The 15,843-nt window shown below is 40.4% G+C and overlaps 1 protein-coding gene across 6 annotated transcripts in view; it reads right to left on the reverse strand.

Moving 5' to 3' along the window:
- Positions 1–15,843, reverse strand: part of CBX3 (chromobox 3) — an 18,178-nt gene continuing 2,335 nt past the window's right edge. For 3 of the 6 annotated variants that reach the window (XM_075922178.2, XM_006138380.3, XM_006138382.4), the window contains exons 2-6: positions 15,510–15,559; positions 10,831–10,973; positions 8,248–8,413; positions 2,327–2,421; positions 1–661 (exon numbers count right to left, since the gene is read on the reverse strand). In XM_075922178.2, coding sequence (XP_075778293.1) covers positions 535–661; positions 2,327–2,421; positions 8,248–8,413; positions 10,831–10,973; positions 15,510–15,533 — 555 coding nt within the window. In that variant the 5' untranslated portion in view covers positions 15,534–15,559 and the 3' untranslated portion in view covers positions 1–534. Of the gene's footprint in view, positions 662–2,326; positions 2,422–8,247; positions 8,414–10,830; positions 10,974–15,509; positions 15,560–15,791; positions 15,810–15,843 lie in introns of those variants that run through there. The other 3 variants (XM_075922179.2, XM_006138379.2, XM_089776655.1) reach the window with 2 other exon arrangements.

Consider the following 15,843-nt stretch of genomic DNA (forward strand, 5'->3'; position numbering starts at 1 on the left):
TAAAGGAAGAATATAAAACTAATTTATTGACCACTGTTCACCAGTATTTACAATAAAGTAAACAATATACAGTATGATAACATTCAAATTACTACAAAGTGTTTTTACCTGGCCTCTTTGCGACTAAGTTACCTAAATACTAAAAAGAATGATTCTACATGTTAGGGGTGCTACGCTGTGGGTAAAGAAGATACATGCACATCAATAGCATAGATTACTATAAAACATCTGTGAGTTTGTTTAAACGTTTGTTATGATTTGGTAATAATTATGGAGGTTCATGAAAATTTATAAAAGCCTTTACCTAATATGGAAGAAATAATATCAAATGCTGTCCTGTCAATGAAGCAAGTTACAGAAAGCCTTCATTTACTTGCCGTTGATGCATAACACACTACTTCAAAAAGAAAACATATCTAACTCAATTCTCATTAGAATGTAGATGTTTCTCACATTGCTTATAAATCAAAGAATAAAATCAAAATCCAGGTTTTAATATTAATATATATTTATAAAAAAAAGCAATGTAAGTTATTATTGTGCTTCATCTTCTGGACACGAATGCCAAGTTAGTCGTTCTTCATAAAAAGCAATTACAATCTGAGGACATTTCATGTTAGCTTCTTTGGCCAGCACCAAGTCTGCCTCATCGGAATCTTTCCTAAGAGAGTAGGGTTTAAAAAAAAAAAAAAAAAAAGTCATGAGTGTAAAGGCTATCACTAAACCAGATATGTCTGAAATGGATACGGGAATATATTTTATGATCAACGAGCAGAAGTAGGTGTTTAAGTTTTAGAAGAAAAAAAATCTAGCTTGGTGAAACCATCACTAGAAACTTTTTAGGAACCATCACTCTGAGAAGTTTTTCTTGAAAGGACATCAACTATAAATCACAATCTTTTGTTTAAAGCAATTTCAATATAGCAATATCCAGTTTTCTCTGCCATTGTGCTATTTTACAGTCATATTTCCCCCTCAAAAAATATTCCTCTTTCCTATTTGAGAGATCCATACAGACAAAAAGGGAATCACTGCACAAAGAAAACATTGACTGTACACTATCATAATACTGGAAAGATTTTCCTTTTATTGCTTCTAATCTTATGTACAACTTCTCAGAGAGAAGCTTTTTTTTTTAAATTCAAAGTGTCACTCCGGGTAAAATGTGGCCATCACAAACTATTACATTCAGTTGGGATATATGCAGCAACTTATCAGACAAACTTCTGATCCTGTGTCAGAATGAGAGAAAGAGCAAGAGAGAAAGTACCCCTGTATTTTAAAAACTTACTGATTTCACATGCTTGCTGCATTTTAGAAGTAGGCTTGTTGTATATAGCAAAGTATAACAAGTTCTCTGGTATTTAGTTTCCTCATTCAATATTACTACAGAAAATGCCACAACTGCATTTTATAAACACTCGCTGTACGTATCCACTACCTGAAGTTTTTGAGAAGATGAGTAACAGCATCTTCTAAAGTGCAAATCTTTAAGGTCAGGTCTACACTAAAGGGGAAGGTTGAATTAAAATACGTTATGTACCTTAATGCACGTTTCTGCACCGTCTCCACAGTGGGAAGCTGATGGGAGCAAACACCCCCATCAGCTCCCTTTACTCCTCACGAGAAGTACTGGCACTGACAGGGGCACCCTCCGAGTTTGATTTAACGGGTCTTTACTAAACCCCTATTTCAACTCCAGAAGATCAATCTCGTGGCAGTGTCGATCTTCTGCTTAGTGAAGACATGGCCTATGTGTCTAGGCAAACAAGTGAGAGACTGATTTTTGGGACAACTGAGTTGGACTTCATTTGGAAAGCTATTATTGCACTACCCACGCTCCTCTGACAAACAGCATAAATTCAGTATCTCATCAGTTTGACAATTGAATTTTAGAAAGATTCCAATCTTACTCTGCAGGTTGAACTTCTCTGGTCCAACAGCATCTATGGTCCAGCAGATTCTACATGTTAGGGGTGCTAATGGATGGTATTGGACTAGAGAGAGCACCCCAGAGGTTGCCAAAGAACCTCGCTGGCCAAGGGTAGGAAGCCCTGCTGGCAGGCCAGTAGCCGCACACTGGTCAGGCCAGTGGCCAAGAGGGGAGCCAGCGGCCTGATCTCCCTTGGTCCGGCAAACTCCCTTGTTCGGGACCGCTAAAGTCCCAAGATGCCAGACTAAGTAAGTACAGGTTGGACCTCCTATTTGCTCCGGATAGGTATTCCTAAACAAAGAAACAAGTAACTTGTCTGCTTTCCTGTCACATTCCAAAATCAGTTTGAGGAATTTAAACACTTTGGATCAGACCAGTCTGTACATCACTTACCATTTCATAAGAAACATTAGTTCTCCGCTGCTATCTGTGGCTCCAATTATCCGCTCAGGATCCAGACCTCTTGCAAACCCCCTTGGTTTATCAACCTATTAAAAAGGTTGAAAGTCATATCTAGTTTAACATTAAATGCACATCATTTTAGGAAAGCATCAGACGACTTACAGCTTATATCAAGCCAAGATTTAGTTTGTTAAACTTTTAGGCTGAGCCACTGAATTAGTTACATTTAGCAAAAATTTTGAATTTATATAATTGAAAACTACAGAAGGCAGGTTGCATCCTTCTAGTGGAGGCTAAATGTAAAGACCAGGAAACATTTAAACACCACTTCTGTACGAACGTACCAATGACATGCAAACTACAGTCAACTTTCTGAATATAGGAATATGGCAATAGCTCGAGTTAGATTTAATTTCTCTGCAGAAATCACAATCCAAGCTTGCAAACAGTTACTCCCATATGAAAAAACATGTTAATAGTACCATGCGGGCACAAAGATTATGCAGTTGTTGTTCACAGGACTATAGCCTTAACACTTTAAAATTAAAGTTTAGATTAGATTAATTTATTTTGCTTAAAATTCAAATTTGAGGTTAAGAACACTGCGTAGCACTACATAAACCTGGCTATGATTTAATCATGGGTATTTTGTGATCCGTTCATTAATATTACTAAAAAATACCCTTACTAAATATTAGGTGGTTTGGGGTAGGAGTTACTCCAGAAGATGCTGCAGCACGTGTGTGTCTGTCCCAGAGCCCTGCTCACCAGACAGTACCAGGGACTAACTACCTCAGAAGATCTACAATGTAGACTGTTCTACCAACCTAAGTGTCTTGTGTCAAATTTGTTTTATAAACAAACAAAAGGCCACTGTGTACTTTTGTGAATTAACAGGAAAAGGTAAAGTACAACACTGGGAAGAGGACCAGTTATCTGTTTCTTTGATAGTCTTAAACGGCAACGGTATCTTCTCCTCATTCCTATTTTCAGATGAAGACTTGGAAGGATTTTAGTCATCATTATTCATGAGGTAATTACTCTTAAGCCAGATACATTCTCTTGTATGTTTAGAAGATGTGAGAAGATTTCCAGATCCATGGAGTTGATTTCTTTGACTTTCAAGAGAGTTATCAATGTTTACAGTTTTAACTCCCAGGAAAAATTGGAATTGCCATACTAGGTCCATCTAGTCCACTATGCTGAATAGCAGCCAATACCAATGCCTTAGAAGAAGATGTCAAATCCTCATTGTAGGCAGACATGGAATAATATGCTCTCAGAGGTCTCATCCTGATCTCTTACTGCTAAGATTTAGAAAGGGAAGTACATGGGTATCAAGAATATCCAGATTAATGAGAAATTTTGTTAAGAGAACGAAGATGTTAACTTAGGTCCTGAAGCATTGAGTACTTGACCTCAGTGAGTTCCTATGGCAAAGAAATCCACAGTTTAATTATCTGCTGACTGAAAAGTATTTCCTTTTCAGTTTTTTAATTTCCCACTTCAGTTTTGTTAAATGTCCCTTGGTTATGATACATGGAAGAAAAAAAAGTTATCTACCTTTTGTAACTGTTTGAGATGTTTTGCTCATATCCACTCCATTCTAAGGGAGTGCACATCCAATTGCACACGTTGGGAGACTTCTGCCTTTGCAGTATCCAAAGGATTGGCTGCTGTGCCCTCGAGCAATGCACTCATGTGTCACTATATTTTTAGGTTCTGCCAATCCTATACCCTCCCAGTTCCTTCTTGCCAGCAACTCACATGGGGTAGAAGGGCAGGTAATAGAATGGGCATAAGCAACAAATCTCAAAGAACAACAGTTATAAAGGTAGGTAATTTTTCTTTTCAAGTGCTTGCTCATGTTGATTCCATTCTAGGTGACTCAAAAGCAGTATCCTTGGTGAGCTTAGAAGTTCACAGAGTAGCAGCTTGTATGACTACTCTACAAAAGCCAGCATAATCCCTGCCCACGGGGTGGGTGCATAGCAGGATGTGAACAGACAAACAAGTGGCCATCCTGAAAATGCCATGGCCAGGAAAGCTGTCAAAGAGGCCTGTGCTCTAGTCAAGTGGACAGTCGTGGGAAGTGGCATTGTTACCTCATCATAGCAGCAGCAAATGCAAGCAGTGATCTACGAAGTTGTTCTTTGAGTGGACACTTTAAAACCTTTCATCCTGTCATCCACTCAGAAACAATTCCATCAACCTGTGGAATGCTTTGGTCCTTTCAATTTAAAAGGCAAACACCCTCCTGACAGTGAATGAATGAGAACTGGAAGGGACCTCAAGAGGTCATCGAGTCCAGCCCCCTGCCCTCAAGGCAGGACCAAGCACTGTCTAGATCATCCACGACCTAGTATTTGTATTATTTACCATCCTATCCCCTATGCATCCTAAGGATGTAAAAACCTGTTTAATAAGTTAACCAGTTAAATGTAACGTTTAACCAATTGGGGGGGGGGCCCACTCCAGTTCCCTCACCTGCCACAGCTAGGCTGGTGGATGTGCCCGGGTTCACCAAAGACAAGGCCAGGCTCTATTTAGGATGCATTAGGGATGTGAAAGGTTAATAAAACAAAAACCACAAAACCCATACCATAGCTTCATGATGAATAGGTATTTTCAGTTAACTGTCTAAGACGACACCAAGATCCCTTCCTTGAGCGAATAGTTACTTTAAAAACCATAGAATCTGATGGAACTTGGGAGTCATCAAGTTCAAATTTCCTACATTCACAGCAGGACAAAGAACCATGTAGACCACCCCTGACAGGTGTTTATCTAACCTGCTCTTTATAAAAATAGCCTATAAGCAGTGTTCCCTCTAACATTTTCTATCTTTGTGTGTGTGTGGGGGGGGGGGGGGGGGGGGGGGGAAGGGGGGCGCGCAGTGCTGAATTTTCTTATGTGCAACACCAGCATGGAGGTCGTGTACGGCTATATAAAGCAGTCCAAATGTGTGGAAGAAAATATATTAAAACCTGGAGTTTAGCAAAGTTACATCTGGACTTTAGCAAAGCTTTTGATATGGTCTCCCACAATATTCTTGCCAGCAAGCTAAGGAAGTATGGATTGAATAAATGGACTGTAAGATGGATAGAAAGCTGGCTAGACTGTTGGGCCCAATGGGTAGTGATCAACTGCTCGATGTCAGGTTGACAGTTGGTTTCTAGCAGAGTGCCCCAAGGATCTGTTCTAGGACTGGCTTTGTTCAACATCTTTATTAATGACTTTGATCAGGTGATGGATGGCCCCCTCAGCAAGTTTGCAGATGATATTAAGCCGGGGGAAAAGAGGTAAATACGCTGGAGGGCAGGGATAGGGTCCAGAGTGACCTAAACAGATTAGAGGGATTGGTCCAAAAGAAATCTGACGAGGTTCAACAAGGACAAGTGTAGAGTCCTGCACTTGGGACAGAAAAATCCCAAGCATTATTATAGGCTGGGGACCGACTGGCTACGTAGCAGCTCAGCAGAAAAGGACCTAGGGATTACAGTGGATGAGAATTGGATAGGAGTCAACAGTGTGCCCTTGTAGCCAAGAAGGCCAATGGCACATTAGATTTCATTAGGAGGAACATTGCCAGCAGATCCAGAGAAGTGATTATTTCCCTTTATTGGGCTCTGGTGAGGCCACATCTGGAGTATTGTGTCTAGTTCTTGGTCCCGCACTACAGAAGCGATGTGGAAGCATTGGAGAGGGTCCAGCGGAAGACAACCAAAATGATTTGGGGGCTGGAGCACATGACCTTTGGAGGCGAGACTGAGAGATCTGGGTTTGTTTAGTCTGCAGAAGAGTGAGGGGGGATTTGATAGCAGCCTTCAACTTCCTGAAAGGAGGTTCCAAAGAGGATGGAGAAAGGCTGTTCACAGTAGTGATGGACGGCAGAACAAGGAGCAATGGTCTCAAGTTATAGTGGGGGAGTCTAGGTTGGATATTAGGAAAAACTATTTCTCTAGGAAGGTGGTGAAGTACTGCAATGGGTTACCTAGGGAGGTGGTGGAATCTCCACCCCTAGAAGTTTTTAAGTCTCAGCTTGACAAAGCCCTGGCTGGGTTGATTTAGTTGGGATTAGTGCTGCCTTCGGCAGGGGTCTGGACTTGATGACCTCCTGAGGTCTCGTCCAGCTCTACAATTCTAAGACACCTGTGTCTAATTGCTGTGACTACAAAGTTAAGAAATTTGCCTTCTTCCACGCAAAGAAGAGTAGAAGTCCCAGAACAAATTAACATATGGCTTCAGGGTTTGTAGATAGATGCATGTTTCAAAGATCCTGCAAATACGGTTTCATTGTACAAAATTAGCAACGAACCAAGTATTTGCTACTTCTGGCTTATAAGAGCCAGAACTCTACCACATAGCAAAGATCTGGCCTTAATGTCTCCCACACCCCAGCTACTAATTCCCTCGTTATCCCACCTGCTTATCTTCTCTGGGAGCTCTTCAGTTCAAGCAACACACCTCCATTTAGCTGCTGCTTAGCCAGATAACCTGCCCCCCTCCCCCTGCCCCTCAGTCAGCTAATCTCCCTGCCTCCGCAGGAGCTTTGAACCTCTGAGCACGGCTCAGAAAATAGCTGTGCAGTTGCGCAGCTTAGAGGGAACTTAGCCTATAAGACATTTTAGCTTTCTTCTTTAGTATGCATTATTTTGCATATTTCAACAACAAAAATCATTCATCATGTTGCTCATTCACCTAGTCTGTAAATTCTTCAGACCCATTTGGTCCTGACTAATCTAAACTTCTTTAAAATTTGCAAACTTTAAAATATTCACCTTCCTTTTCAAATAATTAATATATTAAAACCATTGGACCCAAGACAAATCTTGAAGCTAGGAGAATAAGCGACTAGTCACTTCCCCCTGTTGCTGCCTCTATCAGAGAGGGGTAGAGAGGGAGTGCAGGAGGAGGAGGAGCAGGAGCGGTGCTAGGGGGAGCCGGCTTAAAAGCCGTTTCCCCCCCAGCACCATCTCTGTGGAGGTAGAGGCACAGCAGAAACAGCGTGAATAGGGACTGAAGTGGGGATGTCTGCGCTGGTTCTTGTTGCCTTTCTCCCTTTGAAATATACAAGAGCCACAGACAGCTCTTGTACATTTCAAAGAGAGGAGCGCAGTGGGATAGCAAGTGCCCCCTTAGCAGCTCCTTATTGACTAATTTCTGGAAATTTCATCAACTACTAGATTAGCTTATCAATCAAATTTAACATCTCTAGACTGAAGCAGTCTCACTTCACGCAGTTCTGCTGCGCTTCTGCTTTTGAAACGTGCAAGAACCCTGGTGGGGCTCTTGTACATTTCAAAGCCTCAGGTGCAGCAGGGAATGCAAGGCCAGTCCCCTGCTGGCCCTGTGCTCCCTGAGGGACTTCCACTTTTGAACAATAAGGAGAGCACTGGGCTCTTGCTACAGTTCAAAGGTGGAGGTGCCCTTATCAACTAATCGAATAGTCCATGGAAATCCCATCAGCTATTCAATTTGTTAATCTAAATTTAACATCCCTACTTGAAGTACCATAATTTATGATGAAAGGGGCCATTTAATCCTATTGTTTGCCTTTGATGAGGTCCACCAAAGAAGCTAAGTATTCTTGGGTGATAGAACCACAGTAATACTCTTACTAAGAGATGATGAATCATTTTGGAAGTCTAAGGAAGAACCAGTTGGCTATTCACTACTTTGTCAAATAAAAATTAGTGAGAATTTTTTTTGCAGAAGCTGTGCTGTTTAGATTCTATCATATCATGAGCTTCCAGAGGTTTTAAAAATAAAAAATTTTAAACCAATTTCTCAGGTACAGATGTACGGCTCATTTATAATTGGATCACCCCTACAGTTTTTTTTTTTAATATAGGTACAAACATTGAACAAAAGAAAAAACATCTGTATAGGAATAACTTGAACATACTTACAGAATCCCTCTTTTTCTTGGATTTACTGTCATCGGATTCACTGTCTGATAACGATTTTCTTTTAGCACCATCTGTTTTTTCTTTACCAGCTTTCTGGGAGTTCAGAAAGGCTTCGATTAATTCTGGACAATCTAAGTTTTCTTCAGGCTCCCATGTGTTGTCGGCACTGGAACATACACACAGCTCATGAAGGACCATCAAAAGCCAGAAACCTAATTTAGCCAGGATGCTTACTGTGAGCTAAGATTTCTTCCCTATAATGTGAAACAGGCTTCTTAAACCTGAGGTGATTTACTTTGTTTTTTTAAATGACCTTGCAGTCAGCAGATATGAGCTAGGAGTTCTGCTCTATTATGTTTGATGTTAAGACAGAAGACATAGGACATCCACAATTTTTAAAATCCTTTACACATCCACGCTATAGACTCTGATTAGCCCTTCAAGACCGCCTCCCTTCCTATTTAAAAACCTTCAAAGACAGATAGGGAACTGTAACAAAGTGGCTGGGGCTACACAGAGAAGCTATCTAAGTGTAGGGATGTTAAAATGCATTTATATTGGTGAACATGTAAACACTGAAGATTTTTATATGCGGGGGGAGGCATCTCCATGGGAGCTGGTGTATGTGAGGAACTGGCTTAAAAAGCTAGCTCTCTGCATGCACTAGCTCCTGCCCCCTCCCCTCTGTCACTGCCTCTAATAAAGAGGCAACAGCACAGAGGTGGGAGGGGAATGGGCAGGGCTCGACAATCTATGTAATCTATTTGCCTGTGGCGAGTAGATTACATCACAGAAAGCCAGGTTCGGGCGATCTGCGCATGCGCAGAACGATCTGCGCATGCGCAGAACGATCTGCAGTATGGCTGGTGAGGGGGGCTTGCCACGGCTCGGCAAGCCCTGGGAATGGTTGTGTATGTATGTATGTATGTGTGAAGGTTAACTAATGAGTTCAGGCTTGTTGGTTAACCATTTACATTATCATATCCCTATCTAAATATGCCTAGTTTTATTTTATTTGCTACTTAATGTCAAATCTATTAAATGTGCCCCTACACATGGTAAGTGCCTTCTCATTAGATTATACACACCAGTAACAAATAATGCACAAAGGAGAATCCCCAAGCTATTTTCAGTTATTGAAAGATACTCGGGCAACTTGAGGCAAGTCCCATCAACATCCAAACTAAGCAAGTTACTGCTATGTACATCTGAGCAGAATATGCACTTTCAGGGATATAACGACAGGCAAACAGTGAATGAGTTACTTCTGAGGGAATTCTGTGCCAAAAAAAGTGTGTCTGCATATATTAAAATTCTGCAAATTTTATTAGTCAATAAATACATGTAAAGACTTTAGCATGGCAGGGGGAAGCATAGGCCATGACTGTCCAACCCTAATACAAGGGCAGAACTTGCCCCAGAAACTAATTAAAAAGTAGTTAAATCAGTGCAATATTCAACATGGAGACAGTTATATTAATCAAAAGCTGTTCATCTACATTGCAAAACAGTGGTAAAGTAGTACTACTAGTGAGACCTGATCAGATATTACAGTTACTTGAGATTTTCTCCCATCGTCTCAAAAAATCCTTAAGAAGTGAGACAGAAGAACAAATACATACTTAATAGATCTGCTTGTTTTGAATTGGTATGGGCTACAGAAATCGGATGAGCAACCAAGAGAAGCTCTAGTACAGAACATCCCTTTCACACGTTTAAAATATCAAGTTATTCTAAACAAAAAGAGTAAAGTTGTTAAATTGCTGTTGTTATCTGGCTAGTCATGTAGTCGATACAATCTGTATTGTACCAAGTCCAGCAGCCCCTGTCCGAGGTGGTCAAGGCAGGCTGTAGGGACCGGCTGTTCTGGCAGCAGTCCCCCCGTCTGTGGCAAGCCTCCCCATCTCCACTCCCCTCTGTCTCTGATATAAGGATGTTAACTACCCATTAATTTACTAGTAGAGTAGTAGATGGAATTTCCATCGACTACTAGACTAGTCAATAGGCACTTCTGCATTCTCCCTTTGAAAAGTACAAGAGCCCCTGCTGATCCAGGGCTCCATGCTGCGCTGCCGACTTGAAATGCCACACAGAGCCCAAGGCGGTGTTTCAAAAGAGCAGCAGTACAGAGATCAGCTGTGCGGAGCTGCTGCTTTGAAATACCCCCTCGCTCCCCACCTTTGCTGCCTCTTTCTGATAAAGGCAGCAAGGGGAAGGGAGGGAATTGACTAGCAACTAGTCCTAACATCCTTACTCTGATAAAGAGGGGTGTGTGTGTCTGTCCGTGTAGGAGGCGGCACCACAGAGATAACAGTCAAGTACTATACTCGACTACTCACTAACATCCCTAAAAAAGACTATTCACTCTTTAGCCTGGGCTAAACTAGGCTGCTGTAACTATGTTGGTCAGAGTTATGAAAAAGATCCATATCCCAAGCAACACAGTTACAACTGACCTGATCCCCAACATATGTAGTGGTGGGTTTCTAGAAGCATAGAGGCCCTTGCTTCCATAGTCATATAGTGGAAAGTATCTAATGGATTTGGAGGCTACCAGAATAAAACGCATTTGCAATTTCTTACTCTGTAAATCCTTTCCATTTCAAGAAGTATTCAACCTTCCCATTTACTACACGTCTGTCCAGGACTTTCTCCACAACAAATTCTTCAGGCTCTGCTTCTTCAACTTTTTTACCTTTGCCATTCTGTTTCTTTCCCATTTTGTGCTATAAAAGAAGTTAAAAATATGTTTAATATATATATATATATTTTATATTGCTTTATGCAACCACTTCTATGGTCAAGCACAACCTTTGTTCTCTACATAACAAAAGCAACTTATATATACTGCATCCAGGGCTCAAATTCCTATTAGGTTAGTGCATCAGGGCAGGTAATCGAGTGCCATTTTTGTAAGTTGCTTTATAAAACATCAAACACTGAGCACCAGTCTTTAATAAAGATAAAACATTTTTACTCATGCAATTAATGCCTCCTTTCCCTTAGTTCTTATTCCACTCCTTCCTCAGGTGCCAAAGACCAAAAATTTACAAGAACTTGTACAGAAAAATCTAACTGAACATCTGCAAAAAAGGCAGTGTACTAGAAACAGCATAAAAAGTACATAGAAACAACAAAGCTAACTGTGGAGAGCGGGACAAAAGAGACCGGGGATACTATACTGGCTAAGAGAGAAAATTAAAGACAATTAATTTCTACTTTCCTCCCAACACCTCCAAAATATATAACTGTGAAGGGAAGAGGAGCTGAAATCATATTGCTATACCAAACTGGATACCCAACAATAACTGATAACAGCTGCCAACAGAATGTGTTATTTGTAAAATTCCATAGCTGATATTCTCTCCCATCCTCACCCATGCACCAAGCGGTGCAAAAACCTAAGAGCTATGATTAAAGAACAGCACATAATGTATAAAATTTCTCTAATTAAAACTTTACAGAATGTCGTAATTAAATATACATTAGATATATTGTCATATAACATCATTTAAATGCTTAAAATAAAATTTATTACATCCACATCATCCTCAAGGCATTCCACATTTAATAAGGCACAATTAAATGTATCAGGACAAATGGCATTTTTCAAAATTTCTTCGTTCATAACCCTAAAAGGTTTGAAACAAATCTCATTGTCATATGGAGTGGAACTCTATGGGCAGAGTTTTAGTTGCCATTTTGGATGTGCTCCTTATGGGTAAGCATTCAAAATGGCAGCAGGACTTTGACACTCCCAGAATTCAGTCCTATAAGAGTATTAAATTAAGTAGTGCTGTCACATTTCCCTTACCAAACTATTTTTCCACTGAACACGGCCTGCTATTATAGCATTGCCAATGAGTACTATCTACAATTAATACTGACATTTTGATAAAGCAATGAAGTAGTTGCTTTGAAACTCAGGCTCAAAGTTAGCTCTTTCCACTTTCTGTAATTTAAGATTTTGAAGTTATTTGTAAAAATAATAATTGAGGATCTTTTCCTAATTAGCCTTTCCCCAAATGCCACTAACTTCAGACTCCTAAGTTAGCAAACCTATAAATTGTATGTTCATACAGCAAAATACAAAAAGGAAAGGTTTCAAGATTTCTATTCTAAACATTATACATAGAAAAGATATCAGATGTGGTGTTTGTTTGAAGGTGATTTAGGCACAGTGTTAACAGTCTGTTTTAAATATCTTTTATTTTCATATCCCACAAATGACATTCTGAGCAAAGCACCAGTATTTGAAGAGTGCTAACTTAATTACACAAGTATTTTTTGGCCTCCAGAGAGAACGTAAGAGAACAAGGATGCAAGAGCAAGACTAAGTGAAAGAAAAATAGGACCATGATAAACTATCTTCTCAAGGCAGATTCTTTTAAAAGGAAAAAAAGCGAAGGACAGAAGAGAGAAATAGGTAGAAATGGAAAAACAGCAAAAATTGAAGAAAAAAAAGTGATATAATGGTCATAGCACAGAAATAACACTATTGTTACATTGGATGAGAGTCTTGTAAATATAGTTTAAATTAATACTTTAAAGAAATTCTCCTTTGGGCTTTAATTCAGTTCAGGAGTGGGCAATCATTTTGGTAGGGCGGGGTCACTTAATGAATAGTAATGGATCAGCACCTCCCCCAGAAGGGGAGGAGTTTGAGGTGCAAGGGGGCAGGGCTGAGGACTATCCCCCCCCCCCCCCCCCCGAGTTGTCAAGGACTCTAGGCTTTGAAGTAAAAGCAGAGCAAAGAGGTCACAGCTCCCGGCCCCACTGCTACCGCAGGCATCCAGGTTTCTATGGCTATTTAAAAAGCTCGTAGCTCTAACCCCTTCCAGGGTAGCACTGTGACCAGGAGTCAGCCATTTAAATAGATTCTGCTGCCTGAGCCACCGCCTGGAAATTTGGTGGCATATATAAATTTATGGCAGCAGGATATAAATAGAAATCAGCCAGATGCCGTCCCCGGGGTGGATCTGGCCCCCAGGCCACATCTTGCCCAGCCCTGACTCAGTTCCAAGGTGAATTGAGAAAATGAAAAAAAGTTAATGCATTCTTAGTCTCATAACGTTAAGGACAAATATTTAGATCTTTAAATCAATTTTAAAAACTTAAAAAAATTGGCACGTACAAAGCCTTCAATGGTAGCACATGAGCTTTGTTTAAAACAAAACACTACCCCCCCCCCCCCACATACTACAGGAACACACATTTAAAGTTGTTAATGAGAAAAGTCACTAGACCAGTGGTCTCCAACCTTTAAGCACAAGATCATTTTTCAATTTTAAGTCAGTCCAGGATCTACCTCAAACCCAAATACTGCTGCCCCACCCCTTAACCGAGGCCCCACCCTCTTCATTCTGTGAATATGGGGTGCAGGGGAGTGGGACAGTGACAACAGTGCCCCCCACCTCTATCTCCCCCACCCTGCACAAGCAGGAGGCTCCCAGGGGGCAGCTCTGAGCAGGAGCAACAGGGAAGTGGGTGAAGGGGCAGCTGAAGCGCTGGCACTTGATAAAGACTCCTGGCTGAACCCGTCAGAGGCTCCAAGATCTACTGATAAATCCTGATTTACTTGTTGGTGAGCACTACACTAGACTAAGCCCCTCATCCTGTATCTAAGAATACCCTTATCCTGGGCATTTTAAAGCTGAATGTTCAAGTAAAATGCACTTTGCTTCTGTTTCCCACATTCAAAATTCACATTAGTAGTATGGACACACACCACATTACCTTCAGTGTATAATCACTCACCTTGTAAATGTTATACAAGTGAAAGATATAACATTGATGTAGCATTGTGGTAGATAGTGTAGATACATTAAAGTCAGACATCAAAGTTACAGTGTCAAGAGAAACATAAACTGTCTCCTCATATACTGGAGGAAGCATGGTTCCCATGAGAACTAAGTTCCTAAAAAATAGTGATTGCATTAACAGGTTCTCTTCCTTGTCTCCAAGCACTTTGAGTCTGATACTAACTTCCAGTAAAAGTTTTTTTAGCTTGATAACTTGTTTGCAATGTTATTGCTTAAACCAGGACTACTCAACAGGCAGCCTGTTTGTTTGCGGCCCATGGGTGGGAGCCAAAACAAAAAAGTAGTCAATATAACGGTCTTCTATTGAAATGAGTTTTAGTAGTTAAATTCCTGGACTGTCGTTGATCATTAAAAGTACCCGATTTCCACGCATATGACAGCAAATATTGCTTTTTATTAATGTCAGCAGAACTGACTTAAACGGGGCCTGTGTGTTGTGTAGTCTTGCTTAATCTTTGTATTCATGCCTGTCAGTGTGAAAGAAACTATTTGCATATATATTTGTATGTATATGCAACCACACTTATTGCAGCCCTTGGCATGTTCTGTGAGTATCATTGTGGCCCCCAGGGGCTTCTAAAGTTGAGTAGCCCTGGGTTATATAGTTGCAGTCCAGTGAAAAATAACTAGGCAATTAACGGACAGAAGACAGGATACTAGTATTTGTGTGGATGTGGGATAAACTAGCTATACTAGTCAGTAAGTACTATTTGCCTATTATTTTTCTACTAGGTAAATAGAGCACAGACTTCCACACTGTTGTCCTTTACAAACATGTACTGCCACAGCTAAATGAATACTAAGCCAACTACTGTGGCATTTATGTGTCTTCAACTTCAGAGTTTTTTGGGCTCAATTTAACATCAAGAATTTTCATAGGAACTTGATACATGTCAAAGTCCTGTTACAATGGTCCAGATAGGGGAAACAATCTCTGCTCCTATGAAATCCAATTGAATCATTATTTACTAACAGCTCTAACCACAATCCACACTATGCCCCATCATATCAGTATTAGGTAATTGCACTCGTAGTTGTAGCTGAGGAGCTAGGGAGAAGTTAAAACAAATATGCTTCCCCCCCCCTTTTAAATATACAATGAATTACATGGGGTGCTGAAAGGAGGCTAAAAAATCACAAGTGTTTTCTGTAAAAGGTTATTAAACGTAATGTTCACTGAAAGTCAGAGAGCTGAACTGGAGCACAGGCCTCCATTAAAAAGAGAAGGGATTTTGTTTTGTTTGTAAGTCTTTCACTGGAAAACAGCAGTTTTATTTAAGCCAAAGTTAATGTCCTTTCTATTAGCCTTAGTTTCTGGATCTGAGATTTTAGTCAGAATAATGCTGGGGAGGAGAGATGTGGATGTATCTTCTACATGGAGATGCCAAGTTATAATTTTGAAGAAAAATCCTTATATATTTTAGGTGCTCATGAACTTACCAATGTAGTTTTATTGGAGGCCATTTTTATTGCAGACTTGCAGAGCTTTACTAGAAAAATGCATGACAATTAAAAGGAAATTTAAGTTACTCAGAAAAAGGCATCCCCATACAAGCATGGTCCTTGTTCCAACCCCCATGTGTTCACTGCACATAACATGTCAAGTGTGGATTAAATCCAGAAAAGATTACTGCTTTGTCCAGCAGAATGCACAAACACACCATAATGCTAGTCATGATCCTAGCTATTGATTGTGTATGATAGGTTGCAAGAAAGTCCTACCAGCATAAGGCAGAGATGTTTCACAGAGAGGTGGGGAGAACCATTTCCTTAA

This window comes from Pelodiscus sinensis, chromosome 2 (assembly GCF_052426305.1).
Source record: "Pelodiscus sinensis isolate ZL-2025 chromosome 2, ASM5242630v1, whole genome shotgun sequence".
Lineage (NCBI taxonomy): Eukaryota > Metazoa > Chordata > Testudines > Trionychidae > Pelodiscus > Pelodiscus sinensis.